The sequence below is a fragment of the Mastomys coucha genome, chromosome X (genome assembly GCF_008632895.1).
Source record: "Mastomys coucha isolate ucsf_1 chromosome X, UCSF_Mcou_1, whole genome shotgun sequence".
In the NCBI taxonomy this organism is placed as follows: Eukaryota; Metazoa; Chordata; class Mammalia; order Rodentia; family Muridae; genus Mastomys; species Mastomys coucha.
The window spans coordinates 41442781-41466784 of NC_045030.1; the positions used below are offsets into that span (position 1 = coordinate 41442781).

At 40.9% G+C, this 24004-nt stretch overlaps 1 protein-coding gene, 1 non-coding gene and 1 pseudogene across 3 annotated transcripts in view; all 3 read left to right on the plus strand.

Annotated features, from left to right (window-relative positions):
• Lonrf3 (LON peptidase N-terminal domain and ring finger 3) overlaps positions 1 to 7793 on the plus strand; it is a 34939-nt gene extending 27146 nt beyond the window's left edge. For both annotated transcript variants that reach the window (XM_031349392.1, XM_031349462.1), the window contains one exon: positions 2600 to 7793. In XM_031349392.1, the coding sequence (XP_031205252.1) occupies positions 2600 to 2755 (156 nt within the window). In that variant the 3' untranslated portion in view covers positions 2756 to 7793. The remainder of the gene's footprint in view (positions 1 to 2599) is intronic.
• Positions 4817 to 4923, plus strand: LOC116095933. The gene has a single exon (XR_004120770.1). It is a non-coding gene; the product is annotated as a U6 spliceosomal RNA (small nuclear RNA).
• Positions 7794 to 10195: 2402 nt separating the features above from the next.
• LOC116092052 lies at positions 10196 to 13246 on the plus strand (annotated as a pseudogene).
• Positions 13247 to 24004: the final 10758 nt, after the last annotated feature.

Consider the following 24004-nt stretch of genomic DNA (forward strand, 5'->3'; position numbering starts at 1 on the left):
AGAAACCTTCATGTCCAGCCCATCTATGCATAACCCTGCAAGTCTAGACCCTCACTGTTTTCCCTAGCTTGAGCAGATCCTAAGGACATAGTTTGTTAGGTTCTACTGGTGTCTTCTGTGAGGACCGGCTCTCTGTGAGCTCAAGCTGCAGATCCACAGTCTGCTAGGAAAGCCAATAGTTTGATTTCATCAGGCCTTGCCTTTCTGCTATTAATCAGACAATGTTTGTGGGGAATTCCAGTTTGGATATTAGATGGCCTATGCAAATATATAGTCTTAATGCTACCTTTCTTCATATTCTAATCTGATTGTCCCACAGAATCACTCCTGTAATATCTTTGATTTCTTTTTTAATATATGCTTCCTGATTCTATCCCTATAGAAAACTCAAGAATATGTGTGTGTGTGTGTATACACATATATGCATACATACATACATATTGTGTGTGTATATATACATGTATGTATACATGTATAAATACATTGTATGTGTGTATATATATACATACACACAATATATCTATGTATATATATATGTATATATACACACACACATACACACATATATACATATATATTCTGACCCTTCTGCCAAGATTGCATTGCCTACCTTTCTAACAGTGACCTTGGGTAAATCCCTTCCCCTCTTTCAATTTTTCTCTAAAATCAGAAAGGATCATTAACAATCTCTAAAGTTCTCCCTCCTCTTACATTCTGAGGCTCCAAAATGCCTCTCTGTTTCCTAATTGGCAGAGGTGTCTTGCTTCCCTCAGACCACAGAGTGGTTTTTCCCCTTCCTGGTACAAAGGCATCACTCACATGTACTCAAGAGAGCAAGGCCAGCAAGTGCTTTCTGGTGATCCAGCTCCTGGCTGTTGTGACTCAAGAAGACAGCATAACTCTGAACAAGGTCATGTTCAAGCTTAATGTTCCCCTTCACCTGCTGGGGAACATTCTCTCCCAGTCGGGCAAAAGATAGAGATCAATGATGCTAACCACATCTTCCACAGGAGAAAACGCAGATGCCTCAGCATGATTCATAAGGCCTTAATGACATAGCAAGCTCAAATCATTTCCTTCCTTATTAGTTTTGTTATCATGTTGCCTTGGTGGTGGCGGCAGCAGCAAAAAACTCATCCAGCTTGCTATAGCTAATCCTGTAGCCCCAAGCAGTTCCACGAATAAGGATGTTGTACCTTAGTGGGAGATTTCTTAGAAACAGCCACAGTATTAACATCAGTTTAAGTATCTCTTTTGCTGATCCTTGGAAAATTCAGAGGATCAACCTGGTAGTGTCCAGATGAAAGTGGAGACCCAGAGAAGCCAAGAGTTCAACAGACATTCAGGAAGAAACATGAAACAATTTGGAGTGAAATAACTCACATGGAAGGAGTTAGATCAGGCATATGTTCTTCTCTACAAGCTGAAAGCTGACTTGCTTTGCAAGTTGTGGGAAGAAAACTCACTTGAGGTTTAGCAATAAATGTCTAAAATGTGTGCTCAGGAAGCTGATGACAACAAGAATTTTGGTGAAGGATTGATAAGGAGTGCGATATGTCTTTTTGAAAGGAAAGCCTGAGGGTTAACACGGATGTGTTTTCTAATTGGAATGTTTGTTTGCTGTTCTTTGAGACTGGAAATCATAGCTCTTGGTTCCAAGGGAGAAGATAGCTATAGTTCTGTTAGTGACATGGTATATTTAGATTACAGCCTTCCACCAAAGAAAGAAAATGATGGGAGTTAAAAAGACATGCCAAGCCCAAAGAGTCATAGGATTAAAGGCCCAAATTTTAAATGGATCAGGCCAAGGGACCTAACTAGACCCTTAGAAGTGGAAGGGACAAAGTAGTGGGTACTCCATCTCTTAAAATCATACTGCCTAGGAAGCATAGTGCATCTGTTATAATGTTGATTTGCTTGGTTTAACAAGTACTAAATATGATTGTGGCTCAAATGAGAAAGAAAGCGTCAGTCCTAGAAGGCTAAGGCAGTTCTATTCCAAGAGAGCATTCAGGAACCAGGGCTCTTCCATCACAAAGCTCTACCATCTTTAGAGGGTTACTTTTTCTGGGTTGACAAAGACTGATTATCACCATGTCTTCAATCTAGCTTGAGAAATGGGGAGGAGATGGAGAGGTGGCTCAAAGGTTAAGAGCACTGATTGCTCTTCCAGAGGACCCAGATTCAAGTGCCAACACCCACATGGTGGCTCAAAACCACCAGTTCATGGCAATTTGACACCCTTTTCTGACCTCTGTGGTACACAGACATACATGCAGGCAAAACACCATACACATAAAATAATTAAAAAAAATATTTATGGGAACTTGGACATATCACTTCTCTTTGTTTTTAGCCAAAATTTGATCTTAGGGCCTCACCTAGCTGCAAGGATCCCTGAGAAATAACAGATTTCCTCACCCTCTGCCACCATGTTAACTGTTTGCTTAGCTGAAATAAAAGAGAAGAAAAATGCTGGAGACTCTCGGCAGTCTCTGCCACACGCAGAAGCAGTTCCATGCGGGCTATTTTACTGTTTGCGTGTAGACTTCTGTACATGGACTGCATGGGATCTGTGAACTGTGTTTCTCTGTTGCAGGTTAATCCAAATGGTCCAGCCTGGTGCTGGTGGATACTGGCAGTTCTTCCCCTGGAAAGCAGAGCTCAGCTTCCCTTCCTGGCAATGAGGTCCTTGAAGGATAGACTGAATGGTATTCGTCGTATCCTGGCCTTTATATCGAGAAACCAAAATTAAAGGGACTGGATTGTGGAAGAGGAATTTCCACCCTCTCCACTGCCCCAAGGCAATGTTCTTGTAAACATATCTAATTGCAATAACACCTTAACAGAAGAGAGAGTTCCCTAGACAGATGTTAGTCTTCTTTTTGACCACACAGAAATGAGGTAGAAAGACCAAAAAGATGTGACCTGTTTGACTTTCTGTCTTCAGATGCTTCTTGACACACTGTGCTAACACACAAACAGCACAAGTGTGGAAGAGGCCAGGAGTTGATGTTTAGCATCATTTTTTTCCAAAATTAAAAAGTGACTTTTCTTTCATAACTGAATGAGTGTGTGGTTGAAATGTCAAGCCGAGATACTAATGTTGCTGTGTTCTTTCACTGACTTGAGGTCTTATTTCAAATGGTTCAGGTTTTATAAAGCATTGTGTAAAATAATGTTCATACTTTTTTCTGTTTTAATAATTTATTTTTTGCACTACTGCGCCCTTTTTCTACATGTACGTTTGTAACTATTTAAGTGCACATTACTGAAAAGTCCATTACTTTATTTATTGATGTGGCTATGTATGTAGGGAGGATAACATTACTAACCATGTGCAATGTTCTTTCTTTACTCAGTTTTTGTTGAGTTAATCCCAGTTCTTGGACTTTTCTATAGTTCAGGTCTATTCTAGTGGACTAAGTTTAAAAGAACTTCAGAAGAATTCTAAAGTAATTCATCTTCACAGATTCCACATTTTCAGTTTGAATTAAGGAACAGGAAATACTTAATTGATTTGGCATACATTGTGGGGTATACCAAAGTAAAGTAAAAGAATCCATTTTCCATGTGTAATACAGAATAAGGTTGAAAGAAGTATTCAAGATCAGAGAGATGAATTACAGGTGTCTTTTTATTATAATTAATACATAGGTATTTTTTCAGGCAATCTGGTTAGAAGAGTATTAATTTCTCCCCAGTGCAGTTAGGGAAGAGATTAATATTTACCTGTTTTTTCAGAGGGAATGGCTTTCAGTTTGGTGTGCCTTTCCCATATCTTCTGAGTTCTGAAGTTTTAAACCTATACCAACATGTGCTGAAATACTTGAGAGACTATTCCTTTCTTAAAGTGTGAAGAAACTGGATAGGTTAGAACCTCTTTTAAATCACTATAAAGGATCCAGAGAAGGAATCCATGGTTTTATGTAAACTCTGCCTTCCCTCCTGGTAATGATGGGCCAAAGATTTCAGTTCAGGGGGAGAAAAGACAGTGAAGAGATGGGAGTCCTGTTTCTGAGTTTACTTAGTGCTAGTCTGAGTCCTTCTGTGTCAGAGAAACCCAAAAAAAGAGTATGGGAGTGTTATAGTGGCAGAGGAGAAAATGAGAGTTTGGAAAAGTGAACTGTCACATTTTGTTTCTTTCACAAACCACTCCCAGGTGATTTCGTACAGCTATGGTGTGTTATTCACATGTAGCCCCTCCATTCTGTTAATGAGAGAGGGGAGAGAGAGAGAGAGAGAGAGAGAGAGAGAGAGAGAGAGAGAGAGAGAGAGAGAGAGAGAGAGAGAGAGAGAGAGAGAGAGAGCACTTCCAGGATCAGTCTGGGTTCTTCTATAATCACCAGAAACATGGAAGAGTTGGGACTTGTGTGTGCATGTGGGTGAGAGAGAGATAGTCTCTAAACGCTAAAAAAGAGACTCATGGAAGCAGAAAGCAACTTATCACCGGCACTTGCTTGATGGAGGCTGTGTTGTCAGAGCATTGCCAGGTCTGATGTTTGGAATAATCTGGGTTGGTGAAGAATGACGCAAGTGTGCGGAATGTAAATACAGAAGTAGATACTATCCAAGTTAAGTCTAGAGGGCTCAGAGAGCAGGGCATTAAGAGGCTTTTCCCTGCCACCTGATGCTCAGCCAGCCATATGATTATAGCAAAGTCCTAGTATTACAGCTTCCTATTCTATAGTGCAAACACTCTATAGTGCAAACACAACAAAGAAGAGGAAAAGCTTCTCCACTTACTACATGTGTTTCTTTGGCAAGTAATTAGCTTCTGTTGAGTCCCAGTTTTCTTATACATGAAATGGTACTTGTGCTCACATCAGCAGCACATATACTAAAATTAGAATGAAACAGAGAAGATTAGCATGGCCCCTTCACAAGGATAGTAAGCAAATTGGGGTAGTGTTCTATGTATTTTACTAAGAGATGAAATGGTATTAATTGCATATATGCTTGTTAGGAACATTAAATGGGACATGTCAGAAATTACTTAGCACAGTGCCTTGACGATGGGAGATACTTGATAGACTATTATCAGCCATGTTGCAGAATATCGTCAATGGTCTACAGTTGCATGAAGCACTGCCTTTACTTGTAATACTCATTTGCACCCCACTGTAAATCCAAACCACTGATTCTTGGACCACAACGTGACTCCTATTGGGGTTAAGACCAGCAAAGTAGAGCTGGGGATACATCTCAGTTGCTAGTGTTTACCTGACATGCATGGGGTGCTGGATTCTCTCTCCAGTACTGTAAAAATAAAAGAAATGTAAAGGAAATTAAAAGACTGGAGAGAAAATGAGGGTTAGATGTAGGGGCTAATTTCTATGCCAAGAAAATTGTTCCCATTTTAATTAGGGCTAAAAATAGTGTTATATTGGGGGGACGTCTAGAATTCTTGATAGAATGGAAGCCTTAAGTTCTGGCTCTGTAAGAATAACCAAACCATGTCTCCCTGTTCTTCATATGTTAAGAATCTCAACTAGAATAATTAGAACAATTAGATTTCACCATTTATGGAGTTTGCACACAGCCAATAGTATTTCTTTCTGCTGCCCCAAATAACAGACTCTACAGTGATGTACTGAAAACATACCATTGTACCAGATACTAAACTGAGTGATCTCACTCACCTGAGCACATGAAATAACCTTTTAGACAGCATTGTTAGATATATAGATAAGAAAACAGAAGCTCGGCAATTTTAAAGAATGTGCCTATGTAACATGTTCAGTGAGTGGCCAAGCTTGATTCTGTACCCACAATGTAGCAGATACTGGAACATTTTGAACAGTTTCTGTTATGTATTTTTTACTCAATAGACATGGTAAATCAAATCACAAAACCCCCTAAGAGCTCAAAATGTGAAGTTCTAGGTAAAGTAAAATGAAGCCGTTCAATACATCTCTTATTAATCCAAGGGGAAAGTGGATTTTGGCTTCTTAATACAATTCCTTTGATAAGAGAATACCCAAGAACACATGGAAATCTTTGCTGGGATAAATAGCACTTTCCTCTGAGCCTGGATCCAGGTTGGATTGTTCTCCAGCCAACTCGAATTGCAGTTAACAGTAATGGCAGGCTACTAGGCTTTGACTTTCTTTGGGATGTACATAAGTGGGATAATTCGTTGAACATGACCATTTTTAACACCTGCGGATAGGTTCTATTTCTAAGCTCAGCCATGAGCCAAACAGAGATAAAACCTATATCTCAGCTGGAAAGTCGAGTCCCCCTTGTAGACAGTGCCACTTTCTTGGGTTAGTCTTTCTTACAATCTTGAATTCATGACTGACCCAGACCTTGTAGATTATTTTCTGTGTGTGTGTGTGTGTGTGTGTGTGTGTGTGTGTATGTATGTATGTATGTATATATCTGTGCGTGTGTACGCACACACAGAGACCCTAGGTAGCAAGCAGACCTTATGCCTTTCTGCTTTGTACCGTACTACTGCTGCTAGCTAAAAACCAGCAAAATGTAGAAAGTGAAAAATGAAGAAACTACTTTTCAGTGGATAATTTGGAGAAAATAAGATGCTTGCTCCTCATTTAAGGGAGCAGAGAACTACTCCAATAGCTTGCCTTTTCTGAAGGCCAAGTGCTTCGAGTTCCATGCTGCCTCAGTAGCAGGGTTGAGTTGTGATGGCACATGTGGTGCTGCTATCTCTGCCTGTGGAACTGGCCTGGGTTCAGATAATCCCCTGTGAGTAGCCACAGAAGCCTCAGAACTTCCACGGCTGGGTCACTGCAACAGGGTCAACAAGTTGTGCCCTGCTGATAGACTGCGACCCCCTGGAGCCTGCATTCCCTGTGCCAACTCCATTTCCAGCATGTGAATTTTAGCCATAGATTCATCCCTGAGTTCCCAGCTTGTTGACTGTGTGTCCATTTCAACTCGTCAAGGTAGAAACGGGCAGGCTGCAAGCCCCTTCTTGGGTCTTAAAGAATGAGGTTTAGATTCTGGATAGAAGACAACTCTGAAAAGCATACACGGCATAGCCTTGGCTTCCTGGCATTTCTAATGTTCAGAGGGGAGGGATGGAAAGGAGCCATGCACAATGTACACATTCAATTCCTTTTAGAATAATAGGTCCCATTCAGTCTACTGCTTAACTACTTAATAATCTGGATTGTGCACATCCAGCGATGAAGTGAAGAACTTTTCACTTACAAGTGGGTGTTTCCAAACATGTTAAAATAACCTCCAGAGAGAAGTGCCTGGAACTGCTGTTCCTGGTGTCACTTTAAAGCTTTTTGCTTCATGACTCTTAAAACCTGTTTGCAGCCACAAATGTGATTAGCAGAAGTTTACAACGCAACACTGTACCTGACGCATTATCTTAAAAGTCTGTGGACATCCATCTACTGTTCAAGCAGTGATGACAAGCAGTGAGATAAAAAGATAGCAAATAGTTCAGCATGGCACCATTGGCTGTTGTTAGACTAGTAACATTGGTGTATGCCGTGCTTTGTAATGCCAGGACTAAAGTAATCAAGCAAGCCACTTAAACAGTGGCAAGTGTGTGTATGTGTTAGGTTTCCATTTGTTTGTTAAGCAGCCATTTTACTTTTCCATGGTCATGAGTTGAAGGGAAATTAAGATAACTCTCCCTCCCCACCAATGCTATTCAACTACCTCTCTATGCCTGATTTCTTTAAAAGGGTTCCCTTCTTCTAAATCTGCACAAAATAGTTTCAGCTCATCTACGTTGTAATCGCAATGTGATATAGATGATCTCTGTGGAAAAAAAAAAATTTGTTCATTAAACACAAATTTCCTGTTGTCTCTGTGTCTACCAAAGTGTATTCTATCTTAGAAAAACAATGAATTGGCTGGGATGGACCTGTTGGTATAGGACTACTGTTCCAGCTACTGGGAGGCTGAAGCACAGGGATTGCAAGCTCACTGCCAACCCAGGCAGTGTAGTCCCTGTCTGCCAAAAACTAAAAACTGGGCTTAATTGTGCAGGCCTGACATCCTAACTGCTTTGGAAGCTGGAGTAGGAAGGTTATAAGTCCAAGGCCTGCATCAGTGTCAGAGTGAGTTCAAGGCCAGTCTGGACTATGCAGTGAGATCTTATTTCAAACACACACACACAGTTTGGGGGGTGCAGATATAGCTCAGGCAGAACACTGCCTAACATATAAAAGACCCTGATTTCCACTCCCACTATCACAAAAAGATCAAAATTAACAAACTGGTTTCCTGTGCTTCTTCCATTGGCTATAACATTTTGATGACAAAGAACTGGGTATTTGGGGCAGAGGTAGTGCACTTCTGTAGCATGAGCCAGGGTCTCAATTCAGCCCTCAACACTAATATTAAATAATGAGTCAATACGCATGAAAACAATTCCTTATGGAACCAGGTCTACACCCTAGCAGCAAGCCTTTACACTTATGACAATGAGGCAGGTGTGAATGGATTAATGTGACTAATATGTTCTGAAACCCTGCCTATAGATGGTGTGTTTTTAAAAAGCCCCCCCCCCAAAAAAAAAAACACTGGGAAATTTTGTTTATATTTAATGATTTATTTTTGAAGCATTTTTCTTTCTTCTTTTCTGGCTATCCCACTTTTGCATTTATTGAGGGTTTCTTTTTGGAGCGTTTTTGAAATTCTTTGAAAAAATCGTAGGTGAATCCTGTGTGTTTTGGTCATATCCACCCCCACACCCTATCCCTCTCCAACTCCTGGATCTCCCCTGTGTTCCCCTTTTAACTATGAACCTCACCTCGTTTTTTTTCTTTTCTCTAAACCTCTGAGTGCAATTAGTGCTGCCTGTGTGTATGGGTGTGGGGTCATCCACTGAGGCATGGGGAATATAGGAGGGCCACACCTCTGAAGAGAGAGGACTCCCCCTTCTCCAGTAGCAACCCCTCAGTTAAGGGTTGGGACATTTTTCAATAATCTGCCTCTAACTTCCTTGTAATAAAACATTCCTGTATTATGTGCAGATCACCCCACCTGGAGCTTTGATTTTTTTGTTATCTTGCCATCTCACAGCTAAAATTTTTGGATGGATGATTTTTTTTAATTTAAGCTTTTTTTTATTTTCATTGAGTAGTTTATCAAGAATATAGCTTAAAGGGAGCTGAGGAGATGGCTGAAGAGGTGAAGCATGATGACCTAAGTTTAATCCCTGGAATCCACACATACACAAAAGCACACCCACACCCACACACTAATTAAATAAATATAATTTTTTTAAAAAACAAATAGTTTAAAGGTGAAGTCCAAATCACTAACCAGTTGTATGGTGCTGAGGATAGACCCCAAGGTCTCACAAGGCCAAACAAGTACTCTACCACTGAGCTACAGCCTCAGCCCAGCATGAACTGCCTGACAGGGAAAACCAATGAACTCACTGGGCCAATTGGTGATATTAACCAAACTGGACCCAGCAAGAGAACTTCAGCAATGTGTTCCATCTTTTCTGTGGTGCTGATTTTTGTGTTGTGCAATTAATGGCATTTATGCAAGTTCTAATTTACCACTGAAGAAAGGACGCAAGAATGAGACAATTAAGAAACGAACTGAGGATGGGGATGCAGCCCAGTTGGTTACAGTGCTTGCTATCACCCCCATTATTTAACTAGCTCAGGACCAGCCTGAGATTCACGAGACGTTTTATCTTTTCTTTCTTTTTTGTTAATTTGATTTTAATTTTACTTATTCAGTATACATCCCACTCACTGCACCCCTCCCAGTCACCCCCTCCCACAACTCTCCCCCTATCTCCTCTCCCCTTTTCCCCTGAGAGTGTAGGCCCCCCTGGATATCCACCCACCCTGGCATTTCAAGTCTAGGAGACTAGGTGCTTCCTTTCCCATTGAGGCCAGACAAGGCAGCACAATTAAGAACATGTTCCACGTACAGGAAACAGCTTTTGGGATAGCCCCTGCTACAGTTGTACGGGACCCCACGTGAAGACCAAGTGATACATCTGCTACATATGTGCAAGGAGGCCTATGTCTAGCCTGTGTATGTTCTTTGGTTAGTGGTTCAGACTCTGAAAGCCCCAAGGGACCAGGTTAGTTGATTCTGTTGGTCTTCCTTTAGAGTTCCTATCCCATTCAGGGCCGGGAATTCTTCCTCCTATTCTTTCATAAGAGTCTCCAAGCTCAGCGGGCTAGCCGCTGCCCACGTCACACTCTGCGCACACGTCACACTGGCCAGATGCTCGGCCCAGGATAAGTCCAGTTTCTTCTGTGGAGGGTATGCAGCTAAAGCCTTGATTTCCTGGATCTGGTAACATGGCAAAAGATGCCCGTGTAATTGAAGCCAACGGAGAACTCAAGTTCTTTATTGACCAGAATCTTAGTCCTGGGTAAGGTGTGGTGTCTTAGAGCTGTACCCCCGTCCACAATGAACACACTTGGAAAGCAGGTTTTGCCAAAAACCTTCGGACAGTCCAATGTCAATATCGCACAGCAAGTCGCGAACGGCATACCTCAGAGACCTGCAGCATCCAACACTATTGTGGCAGGAAGCCCACACACTCCCAACACTCACTTTATGTCCTCATCTTGGTCTTCTGGGAAGAAGAACAGGAAAGGTGAGAAGAATGGCAAGGGGCTGCGCCATATCTCCATGAAGGTTTGTGAGAAGGTGCAAAGGAAAGGGACGACCTCCTACAAAGAGGTGAGTGATGAGCTGATTGCAGAGGTCAGCGCTGCTGACAATGACGCCCTACCAAACGAATCAGCCTCTGACCCGAAGAACATCCAGCGGCGTGTCTATGATGCCTTAAATGTGCTATTGGCCATGAACATCATCTCCAAGGAGAAGAAGGAGATCAAATGGATCGGCCTGCCTACCCCTACCGACTCAGCTCAGGAGTGCCAGAACTTAGAGGTGGAGAGGCAGCGGAGGCTGGCAAGGATCAAACAGAAGCAGTCACAGCTCCAGGAGCTCATCCTGAAGCAAATTGCCTTCAAGAACTTGGTGCAGAGAAATTACCAAGCCCAGCAACAGGCCCTCAGGCCGCCTCCTCCCAATTCTGTCATCCACTTGCCCTTCGTCATTATCAACACTAGCAGGGAGACAGTCATCGACTGCAGCATCTCCAGTGACAAATTTGAATATCTGTTTAACTTTGACAACACGTTTGAAATCCAGGATGATATTGAGGTGCTCAAGCGCATGGGCATGGCGTGCAGGCTGGAATCAGGCAACTGCTCTGCTGAAGACCTCAAGTTGGAGAGAAGTTTGGTACCAAAACCTCTAGAACCACATGTGATAGAAATGGCTCAGGGAGCCATTGGCGGAGTATTTGTCACAACAACAGGTTCTACATCCAATGGCACAGGACTTTCTGCCAGTGATTTGTGCAATGGTGCAGATGGGATGCTGGCCACGAGCTCCAATGGGTCTCAGTTCAGTGGCTCCAGGGTCAAGACCCCTGTGTCCTATATTGGGGAGGATGATGATGAAGACGACGACTACAATGACTTTAATGAGAATGATGAGGAGGATTGATTACTCAACCCATAGACCCCTCTCCCCTTTGAATCATGTTCAGGAAAAACATGTATATAGAAAAGAAACTTATAGTGGGCCTTTCTGTTCTTTTTGGCCTACTCCCAAGAAGATACCATAAGTTCTAGAGTTAGACATGCAGCAACAAGTAAGGAGTGTGCGCAGTTTAAGCCTAGCTGTAGATGCACTGTGAAGCCAGCGTGCTAGTGCAAAGAGCCTCTATCTGCCTTTTTTGGATTTTTATGGTTTCTCTCTTTTCTCTCTTTTCTTTTTTTCCTTTCCTTTCTTTTTTGAGTTTGAAGCTTATTTCATCCCTCAATAGTTGCTGCTGGGTTTGCTGAGGAAACTGTACTGCGCCCACACCATTGACAATGACAAAGTGCTGCCCTGCCTCCGATGTCCAGCACCCAGGTGGTAAATAGCCAGGCTTTAGAATGATTTTTTTCTATTTGTTAAATCACGCAGCGTCCAAAGAACTGACCCAATAGCAAAGCTCTACTTCTTAAACATTAGCTCCATACGCCTTGTTAGGACTATTTTTCCTTAAGTTATATTGACTGTCATAATTCCATCAAGTCTGTACACCTTTTCTCTATTGCAGCAACAAATTGTGAAGTAGATTTCCTTGTTTATTTGTTCGGTTTTCGTTTTGAAGAAGTTTACTGCCAGGCTGGTGCAGCTATGGAAATTGTCTAGAAAGTTTGCTTATGGTAAATTTGCCTGATTTCTTACAATCTACATTTGGAAACTTTTTATTATATAGTTGTTTACATACTTATAATTCTATCATTTAAAGACATGTACTGAAACAAATGTTGTATTTGTTTCATAAGCATCTTCCTGTGATCTATTATAAAATTGAAACTGAACATAGAGAATGTTTTAACAATTTTTTAACTCTAACTTTGTCAACCATTTTTAATAGTTCTTTTTGTTTATAAAAAGAAAAGGAATTTAAGGACAGGCAATAGTCTCTTAAAATTTATTTGCAAGGAAAAAAAATTATTTGCAAGAACCCATTAACTGCACAGTTGCCCTTAGCTGCCTGTTGTAAAACAATGGTCTTTTTATTGAAACACAAATAAACTTTTCTATAATATTTTATGGAATATAAAGAGACTTTAATTGCTTGACTTGTTTAACTAAGCACTGTTAGTTTTTATTAATAAAACAGGCATAGGTATTTTAATTAACAGAAAAAATAAAAGAGTCTCCAAGCTCCATCCACTGTTTGACTGTGGGTGTGCAGATCTGAGTCAGCTGCTGGGTGGAGCACTCAGAAGACAACGCGCACCTATCTATATGGTTCAGGAGTCTGATGAAGGTGGACTCATGAGGCGTTTTTAAAGGAAAATATGAAAGAGCAAAGAAAGGAAAGAAAGAAAGAAAAAATGGGTTGAGTGGTTGATTGATTGATTGCCTAGCATTCCAAGGCCATGAGTTCAAGTCCCAACAAAGAGAAAAGAACTGATAATCCAAATGCACTGTCATTACACCTGCAATTCCCTATAGAGAGGCCCAGAGCAAATGATTTTGAGTTTGTCAGTTTGGACAATATAGTGAGAACCTCCTTCCCTCTCAAACAAGAAATATGAAGTCGAAGACAGCATAAAACAAAAGGCTGAGCATGTTGGCACACAACTATAATGTCAGTTACTCCGGAATCCTGAAGCATGGGGATCGTGAGCTTAAGGCTTGCCTGGAAAACATAGACCTTGTCTTAAACCCAATAAAATAAAATGATAGTAAACTTCCATCTACTTGGACCTGGTCATCTTTGTTCTAACAGATCTATGGAGTAATAGAGAAAACTCAAATTTCTTGGCCAATTAAGCCCCAGAGGGAATGGTGGTCCGTGTTGAACCTCACCACTCTGTGTCCAACCAGACACTATGATTCACAGGAGACACAATACACTTAAGCCAAAGGCATAAGCTCCCTTTCCAAACCAATTCTTCCATCTAGAATGGCTGCATAGCTTTCTCCCAAGAGAACTGGATTGGGCCATCTTTAAAGAAAGCCAGTCCTAGTTGTAGTTGTTCCAGACGCCTCCAGTAAATCCAAAGCTGTCAGTTTCTGCTTCCTCTCCTCTGGGATCCTTTCTGGCTCCTTTGAGTTTCCCAGGGCCAAATATGATTCCCTAGAAAGTTCTCTCAGTAGCAAAATGAAGGTTGTGCCTTAAGCCCTCAGGCTCCCCGAAGCCAAAACATTACTTTTTTTTCTTTCTTAATATTTTTTTTTATTCATCCTATTCAGTCTCTCTCCCTTCCCTCCTCCAAGTCTCACCCTGGCAAATCCATCCCCCCACTACCCCTCCACTATTCCGAGAAAGGAAAGCCTCCCTTGGGTACCACCTAACCCTGGAAGTTGTAGTCCCAGCAGGAACATTACCTTCTTAGATTTTGATTTCTTCAGGCCCAGGAAGGATTGAGGAAGGATGGGAGGGGAAGATGCTTGTGATCATCTCAGGGTGTACCCTGACACCCTACGTACCTTGGTGTCTCCAAACTTCCTTCTATTCTCCAGGTTTTTGCTTACCAATTTTCCCATCCCAATCTATATTTACAGATTAGGCACCTTTGTTTCCCTTCTACTTATACTCATGTATTTACCAGTAAATGCCACTGGTGCGTTGAAAAGCACTTAAAAATTACTTTCCTCCATTTGATTGACATGTGGCCTCCCCACCCCTAAATTGTACTTCATTGCAAATACTACCCACCTTCGTGGAAGTATCAGCAATATCTAAAGGTCTAAAGTTCAGCAAAATTAAGCCACCAAAATAGCCTGTTGGTTGTAAATTCAATGATTCTATAAATACAATTCCTGTGGCTTCTTTTGAATGTCACAAATTTAGTATAGCTGTGTTCAATAATCACAAGAAGAGGTAAAGTATGATCAGCCTTTGGATTTTTTTTTATTGGATATTTTCTTTAGTTACATTTTAAATGTTATCTCGTTTCCCAGTTCCCCCTCTGGAAACCTCCTATCTCTGCTTCTATGAGGGTACTCTCCCACACACCCACCCACCCACTCCCACCTCCCCACCCTGGCATTCTCCTACACTGGGGCATAGAGCCTTCACAGGGCCAAGGGCCTCTCCTCCCATTGATGACTCACTAGGCCAACCTCTGCTACATATGCAACTGGAGCCATGGGTCCCTCCATGTGTACTCTTTGGTTGGTGGTTTAGTCCATGGCAGCTCTGGGGACTCTGTTCTTTTGTGAGTTAGTTACCTCACTCAGGATATTTTCTAATTCCATCCATTTGCCTGAGAATTTCATGAATTCATCATTTTTAATAGCTGAGTAGTACTCCATTGTGTAAATGTACCACATTTTCTGTATCCATTCCCCTGTTTAAGGACATCTGGGTTATTTCCAGCTTCTGGCTATTATAAATAAGGATGCTATGAACATAGTGGGGTATGTGTCCTTATTTCATGTTGGAGCATCTTTTGAGTATGTGCCCAGGAGTATAGCTGGGTCATCAGGTAGTACTATTTCCAATTTTCTGAGGAACTGCCCGACTGATTTCCAGAGTGGTTGTACCAGCTTGCAATTCCACCAGCAATAGAAAACTGTTCCTCTTTCTCCACATCCTCACCAGCATCTGCTGTCACCTGAGTTTTTGATCTTAGCCATTCTGACTGGTGTGAATTGGAATCTCAGGGTTGTTTTGATTTGCATTTCTTATTAAGAGCAACTAAATGCTGTTTGCAATATTTTTATCATACAGTAGATTTCCTCCTTTCACTGTACTTTTCTAACTGAGTTGTCCTGCATGCAAGTAAATGTTTTTAATGTTGTCTGTCTTATGTGCTGTTCCTGCACGTTTGCTATTAAAATACATAAAACTAAAGCTGGCCAGTGGTAGTGCATATCTTTAATCCCAGCACTTGGGAGGCAGAGGCAAGTGGATTTCTGAGTTCGAGGCCAGCCTGGTCTACAGAGTGAGTTCCAGGACAGCCAGGGCTATCCAGAGAAACCCTGTCTCGAAAAACCATAATAATAATAATAATAATAATAATAATAATAATAATAATAATAATAATAATGATAATAATAATGCATTAAATTAACAGAATTGAATCTCAGAAATAGCACACTTGTCTAGCCTGAACAAAATCCTGGGTTCTATTTCTACTCTGCAAAACAAAAACAAAACAAAACCAAAAGCAAAACCTACAAATCCAAAATCCTTCCAGGAGATGACTGTATCCTCTTAAGTACTTTTTTGACATCTTTTTGTGTAGCTTACCTGCCATTTACAGATCTTATAACCAATGATTCCATTCATATATTCTATTTAAGTCTTTCTGCACACTAAAATCTTTATTCTTTAATAGGAGGTCTCTAAGGCTCAGTTGTTTGAGACAGTTCAGGTTATATTAACATTCAGAGATTTGCTGGTGATCCAACATATAAAGATTACATACTAAATCTGGATTTGTCTTTAAATGACCACCTTTCCCAGTTTGATAAGTTTAAGAGCTGCACATACTCCTTCTGGATTCGCCTACCAAGCAAGCTTGCTACTTGGTGATACTGTAGAATCCTAGCAACAATAAAATATAAAATATTCACTCAATCTGTATAGACAACATTGATTGCAGGTTTTTCTGCTTTTAAGAAAGTTCTCTAAGCCATATATTTAAGTGGATATATTGGAGAATTCTTCCATCTCCTGCCATTCATTCACTCGGCAACCTGCTCTGTTGGTTCACAAGACTACGTAGTTTGGTCCCCTTCCTTCTTCAGCATCACACTGCTTTGCCCAGGTTCTCAGCTCCTTCTCCCACAGATAATCTCTGAGTGTTACACACCCACCTACTCTCTGACTGTCCCCTACATCTCTCTTGAATGGGCTTTGTCTTCTAATCCTAAAGTATCCTATGCTCTCAAAATATACATTTAATTCTTCAACCTGATCATCAAAGATTTCTTCTCTGTAAAACCACTCCAAATGGAAGACACTCTAAAAACAAAACAAAACACTCTCACAACTCAGGAAACCATGATTATATGTGTGTTATAAATCTAGTTGTGATACTTTTTAACTTCCACGGGCTCCCTTCTTCAGAAGTAGCATTATATATCTTCCCTACTCTCCCATTCCCTAACTGCAGTGCTAAAGAGGAGAATGTTCTATTTGGCTAAGTAAAAACTGAATATGAAGATGTATGTTAATAGACACATAAGCAAAACCATCTCATTTCCCTCTTTTCAAATAGTTTGTTAGAGAGGCCACCTCTACCAATGGCCAAATATTGGGGAAAAATAGCATCAACTAACAAAAAATTATTTTTGGAAATTTTCAAAATAGGAACTTCAGTGACCTAGAAGGATATTGAAAAATGCATTTCTGATCATTAAAGCATGGCATCTACATGTAGCTTGGCCTTTCTACATCAACAGTGAACATATACACTGTGAATGTCTCAAAGGCAGTGCAGAGAGCATTCTGGATCATTTCATCCAAAGCTTATCTTAAGGAACATGATAGTCACCTGGTCCCTGGGTCTTGAGTTGACTCTTAGTGGGAATGAACTGCCATTTGATGGAGCAATTTGAAGTCTAAAAGTTCATCTAAGAAACTGCCATACCTAGATGTATAAGAATTCTATGTGTTTTACTCTGGTTAAATGCAGCTGCAAAGTATTCTGGGTAAAATGTAGCTGGTAATGGATAAGATTGTAGGAGACTAGATAGCCTAACTTGCCTTCTGCAGATATAGACAGAAGGAAGTAGTAAGCCATTTCAAACCAGCAGTGCCCAAGACAGGGCAGGAATCTCAGGGAACTAAACATTGGTCCTTGTTATAGGCTGACTTACATCACCATCCTCAAATTCAGTGTTGAAATCATTAACCCCTAGTGTTTATAATGTCACTGTATTTGGAGACAGATCCTTAGAAATAAAGCCATTGGAGTGGGTCTTAATCCAATCCAACTAATATCTTCTCTATGTGAAGACAAAGGACTATGTAAGTACACAGCAGAGAGAGGGAGACAGAGAGAGACAGAGAGAGGCAAAGGCAAAAAGACAGAGACAGACAGAGACCCCTCAGGAAGAATTCAAATATGCTGGCACCTTGATGTTGGACTTCTTTCACAACTGTGGGAAAATAAACTTTTGTTGTTAAATCCACTCAGTCTGTGGAATTTTGTTATGACAAGACTAGCATACTAATGTCCTTCCCTGAATATGATTCCTCTTCCTGAATTTGGGGATGCCCCCACAGATGCATGATTGTGAAATGCAGAGCCTCTCCAGCAGCAGCAGTAGGAGCAGATGTGTCAAGACTAAGTTTCTAGTTCAACACTGAGAGTAGTGATGAGGCAAGCTGGTTAAAGGTAAAGTCAAGTGGTGGGTGGACACTGCAGTGGTGTCATGAATAGACTAGGTTTTCATTATTTTTTCACCTTTCTGGCAAAAGTCCTCACAGAAATAGCTTATTGGGGGAAAGATTTCCTTTGACTCATGGTTTCAGAGGTATCCATCCATCAGTCTAGGAAAGACATGGCCAAACATTTCAGTTTGTATCATGATGAGTCAGGAGGGAAATAAACAGGAATGCCTTTGCCTTTATGCCATCCAGGCCTCTAGACCATAGGATAATACCACCCATAACCATGGTGCACTAGCCTCCCTCATTTAATCCTCCCTGGAAACCTCCTTTAAAACATACATAACAGTCCCCCAGACTCCCTGATGATTCTAAATCAAGGCAAGCTGAAGTTAAGACTGAACACAGGCTGCTCTTTTAGTGGATAGGTCATTTTTCTTGCATAAACTTGATCTTGTTTTCATAGCCCTCATATGGGACTCTGTGAACTACCAAGAATCTTTAAATGTATTCCTTTTCTCCCTAGTCCACTAGTGATGGGGTCCAGTCCTATTGCTTTGCTGCATATCTGCATCTTGGGAGGGACCACATTAGAAATACAAGTCAGGGCATTTAGAACACGATAGGTGATGAGCCCAGGGTTCTCAGGACTCGGGTTATATGCTGGAAAGCATGACAGCTGAATCATGCCAATATATCTTTTTTTAAGATTTTACTTCCTGCCTTCCTTCTGCTCTCTCTTTTTTCTCTTCCTTGGCTAATGTTTTGGCCAAAGGTGAAATCTTGTATTGATTTATGTGGGATTGTTGAAACTAAGAAAGCTGTGGTCCCTGCTTGGTGTGAGCTCTGTTGGGAATGAAAACTATTTGAAATTGGACCCTCTTGATCCACCCTAAACCCATCTTGCATTTAGCCATAAAGACTAAAAGATACTAATGACTCCACATAAGTTTTTTGTGAACTATGATTCTCCATTTCTTGGAATGAAAGGCAAGCTTGGGACAGAATGAAAGCTCTAGAACATATAAGAAGAATATTGAGAGTGGTTATCAGTGAGATATATAGAAATTGTTGGAGAAGAGAGAGCCACTGACACAGGCAGGGCTCCTTGAAGCTGAGTTCACACAATGAGTACACTCTTTCTATTTAGATGGTATTTAACAGAGAAACAGAAATAGAAGCCTGTGCTATACTGTTTGATCACCTTTTACCTGACACTGTAAAACACATGCTGTCCTCATCAATCAATAGTGTAATGAGGGGAGGGCCTAGGGATTGAACCTAGGGCCTCCTGCATGCTAGGCAAGCATTTCTACCATTAAGCTATGTACCTAGCCCTCTTTTACTTCTTTTTGTTGTTTTGAGATGGGTACTCCCTAAATTATCCAGGGTAGCTTTGAACTCACTTTGTAGCATAGGCAGGCCTTGACCTTGAGATCTTAACTTTCTGAACTACTGCCATTACAGGTCTGTGCCACTAAGCCTGGCAAGGAAATTACATTATTATCATTATTATCATTATTATTAGTAGTAGTATTAGTATTAGTATTATTTTAACTCAAAGATTACTTTCAGAGACGTAGGGAAATAACAGTGCCTAGATAATGCCTCAAACAACTCCTCAATACTACCACTCCTGGGCCTCTTTTACAATCTTAGAAAAGATTTATGCTGTTACTCAGTAACTTGCTTGGGGTCTTAATTTTAGTTGCCTAGCAACCTTCTTGCACAGGATTTTTTGTGGCCTCACCTCTTGGGCCCTGACTCTAGCTCTTAGCAGATCTGTTTGTATGCATGTACTTATGCATGTACATTCATATTTTGGTTTTATTTGTTTGTTTTTAGCCTTGTCCTTGCCTTGTAGCACAGGCAGACTTTGGACTCATTGTCATACTGTCCCCTCATCTCCAGAGAGCTGGGATTACAGGCATGCCCCATGCCCAGCTACTCTTGTTAAAATATGACTTCAGATCTACCAACTCCCAACTCACTTCTTCATGTATTGTCAAATGTTTTTGTTGACTTTGTTATGGGCTATAGAATACAGACATGACAATGGAGTTAGCTTTTTAGCAGTGACATACAGAACCAAGGGAGAATTCCCAGGTTTTTATTTTTCCTTTTTGGAGAATTCCATTAGAATATGTGGTTGGATATGTAAAAATACAACAACAACAAAAAAAAAAAGTAAACAACTTGATTGGAAGTACAGTTCCAGCACTCCCTAGAGTAAAAGACATTACACTTAAAATACACCCAATTCCTTGCTGAATTGCTTGGTTTAAGTTTTTTATTTAACTTTTCATTGGGGGGAAAGGGTCAGTAGAGCAAGGGTTTCTATAGCAACCCTGAAGCTACCCCTCTTGAAACCTATAAAATCATTAAGTAGAAAAGTGGGCAACTAGGTCAGAGAAGAGCTTCATGGGAGCTGGCTGACCAATGGTTACATATGCTAAGTGGAGGTCACAGCCCACTTCTCCAAGAAGAAACAGATAGGACTATCAAGAGCCCAAGGCTGCATCATATAGCCCTACTGTCAGGAGGACCTTCACCTCAGTGTTCCCAGAATGAGAGGCCAGTGTGAAAACAGAAAGTAATATTTGAGTTAGAAAAGTGATCAAATTGTCCATTGTCCCCTGCTGATCTGGTACCTTGGCAAAAGGACATTGCCCTCTTTGTAGGGGCTTGGGGGAATCTAGCTTATTCTTTTAAAGCCAGCTATGCTTTGAAACTAAGTGACTGATGTATAAGAATAAAACAAACCTTCAGGTCTAAGGTGTGAACAAGCTAAGTCAAAAACTCCTGTTGTGCTAGGCATAATGGGTCATGCCTTTAATCCCAGCACTCAAGAGGTAGAGACAGGTGGATCTCTGTGAGTTCGAGGCCAGGTTGGTCTACAGAGTGAGTTCCAGGACAGCCGGGTTACATAGTGAGACTAGAACAAAAGCAAGTCCCACTGCCATGAACTTTCTGGCCTCAATGTAGTGATATCTACTGACTCTATAGTCCAAAAGAAATATTTCCTCTCGTAGGCTATTTGTGTTGGATAGTGATGAGAAAAACAATTAATAAAGATTGGGGAGCTAATGGTTTACCAAGATTAAGAGACTAAACTTCTGTTAAACACCCCTTCAGATCCTTACTCTTCCCAATTCTGTAACCCCATTGCAGTAATTAGAAATTGTTATTATGCCTACAAGTACAAAATTGGTGGCTTTACTTCAAGACAACACTTCTGCAAAACAAATGTGAATAAAATAATCAACCCAGTTATACCCACTATGGGACTTTCAAAGCATGATATAAAGCAACCATTTTATTTTGTTCCTGAGGTGAACAGGCTTTGACTTGGAAAACTGTTTCTAGGATGGATCATACAGCAGAGGGGAGACAGAAGTGTATTCTAGAGTCTCAGCATCCCCTGGCAGGAAAGTCTGTCTTTTGCTTAACATCAGCCCTATCATGGGGACTAGAGTCCCTAGCCTCATAAATTATGCCAATACTGGGAAAGGAGGTCTAGGGTGATGCTCAATTCTTGGATGCTGGAAATGACACATTTGTCAGACTCCTTGGTGTCTCAGAACCAATCTCTTCCCTCCTCCTTCTTCAAATAGCACATTAAAATAGCTTACTTGATACCTTTGACCACATTTGCAAGAGGGAGGGAGGTGTGAAGGACCAAAGGATGTAAAAATCTGGGGGACTGGAGAGGAGGAGACAGGTCAGTTGGGAACAGCAACTAATTTGCAGTGCTCATTCACTGGCTCTGATACTAAAGTCCAGAGTGATTCTGACTTGCTGGGTGACCTTCAGTGCTCCATGAGTCATAGCTTCAGCTGAGTCACAGGCAGTAGAAGAGGCTGTTTTCTGCTCATGCGACTCCTGAATATATTGTTCTTCATTAATTGACAAAAGGACTACATTTCTGTTATTATTATTATTACTATTATTACTATTACTATTATTCTATAGATTCAGAGTCACAGATTTGTCACTTACCATCTATAAATTGTTTCTGCCTAAAGCTTAATCTCCTCATCTACAAACGAGATCAAATAGTACATTACAGCCTATCACAAGAGCATTGTGGCATTTGGATGGAATGAGTCATATAAAGAATTTCTGCAGGTTGAAAGACGTCTCAGTGGGCAAAAAGTACTGGCTTGTGTAAGTTTGAGGATCAGAGTTTTCAGATCTCCATTATCTGCACAAATGCCAGGTGTCTCAGAACCAATCTCTTCCCTCTTCCTTCTTCAAATAGCACATTAAAATAGCTTACTTGATACCTTTGACCACATTTGCAAGAGGGAGGGAGGTGTGAAGGACCAAAGGATGTAAAAATGTGTCCCACCTGTAAATCAAGTGTTTGGTAAGCAGGGGCTGGGAATCCCCAGGACAAGATTCCTAGACAGGATTATCTGACTCAGTAAGCTCTGGGTCAAAATGAGAGACCCTGGATCAATATAAAGTGGAAAACAATGGAGAAACACATACAACATCAACCTTTGGCACACACATACACACATTTACACATACTCACACATAGTGTATGCCCATACACATGAACATGAATACACACTCCACACACATACACATGCAAATAAAAGAATATCTGAGTTGCTGTCATATAGTAAAGATTCAAAGAATATAAATCATTACTCCAGCAACTTAATGATGAAATCTCAGCATCTGGATATCATTCCTGTATAGAAATCAGTGGAATGTCATCCTCCATTATAACTTACTTAGTTTTTTGTTTTTTGTTTTTGGGTTTTTTTTTTTTTTTTTTTGTCTTAAAAATCTATTTACCGGGAGTTTGATTAATGAAGATCTTTTATCCCAGGGCTTCATCACCCTATAAGAAGAGGAACATCTTGATCTAATTTCTAAATTCTCAAAGATAAAGGCCCAGGACTCAGCACCTTTGCAAGCACATGCATGGCACAGCAGTGCACAGAACCTAGATGATGACTATATGAACTTTTCAGCATGCTGGGCTTCTACTAGGGGCTAGAACTATCTTGAGAGTCCTATATTACTGTCGAAGGACTGGTTTGCATGGCCATTATAAACAGATGAAAAAGTTGCTTGTCACCGCCAGTAGAACCTGACCTTTGGTCACAGAGTGTCTTCTTGGTGCCATACGAGAAGACGTATGAGATTCTGTAGCTCTTAAAATGAAGACTGCTTTGCTATGTTCCCCACACCCTGGAAACAGCACATCCATCAAGGTTTCTTTATTGTTTTATGTTTAATTTCTCTCTTTCCCCTCCCAAGAAAGCGCAGCCTGTAGTGAGCTTCTATGCAGTGTTCCAAAGTTTCTCACAAGAGATCCAGAAAACTGCTTTCAGGACAGAGTGTGCTTTTGATATCTCTGGAGGTTGATAAGGACTGCCTTGCCATATGGGCACTCCTTTCCAGATCATGGTTATAGGAAATGAGAAGGCTGCCAGGCTCCAGAACACAGCCCCCTGTACCCCCTCAAAGCCAAAGTTAAGATAAATGAAAATGTTATCATTGCTCCAAGGCAGAGTGATCACAGAAACATCATGTGGGTGCAGTGTGGACCATGATACACATTATCTAGGAGAGGCTGTGGGGTTCAGTGGGCTTCATGGAGCTCACTGATGACATACTCAGGTCTGTGCCATCTTTTCCAACAGGTTTTTGCAGAACTACTGCTGTGCTGCACACCAACAACAGATTGCAGATGTGAGACAAAGTGTGCTGTGTCCAAGTTGAGGAGTTGATGTGTTCTATCACCTAAGTTATTAAATTTGTGAAATCCAATAAGCTCGTGTGTTTCCTCACCTTAAAAGTTGACTTTCCTACAATAAGGGGTTTACAGAATTGCTTGGGGGTGATATTTAAACTTGGAAGGGCTCTTAGAAACTCCTTAGTTACAATGTTCATTTTACACACAGGAATAAGCTAAGGTTCGGAGACATTCTGTTACTTAACCAAGGCCATTTCCCTAAGCAGAACTAGACTCTGACAATCCTGGCACTAATATCACTGAATCTTCAAGTACAACAGGCTACTTGCCACTGTTATGACATTTGTTTTCTTTTAAATAATGACAGCTGATACTTAGTGATCTCTTTCTCTATACCAAGTGATCAAACACATTAACACGCCTGGTCCACAAGACAAGGCTAAATGGCA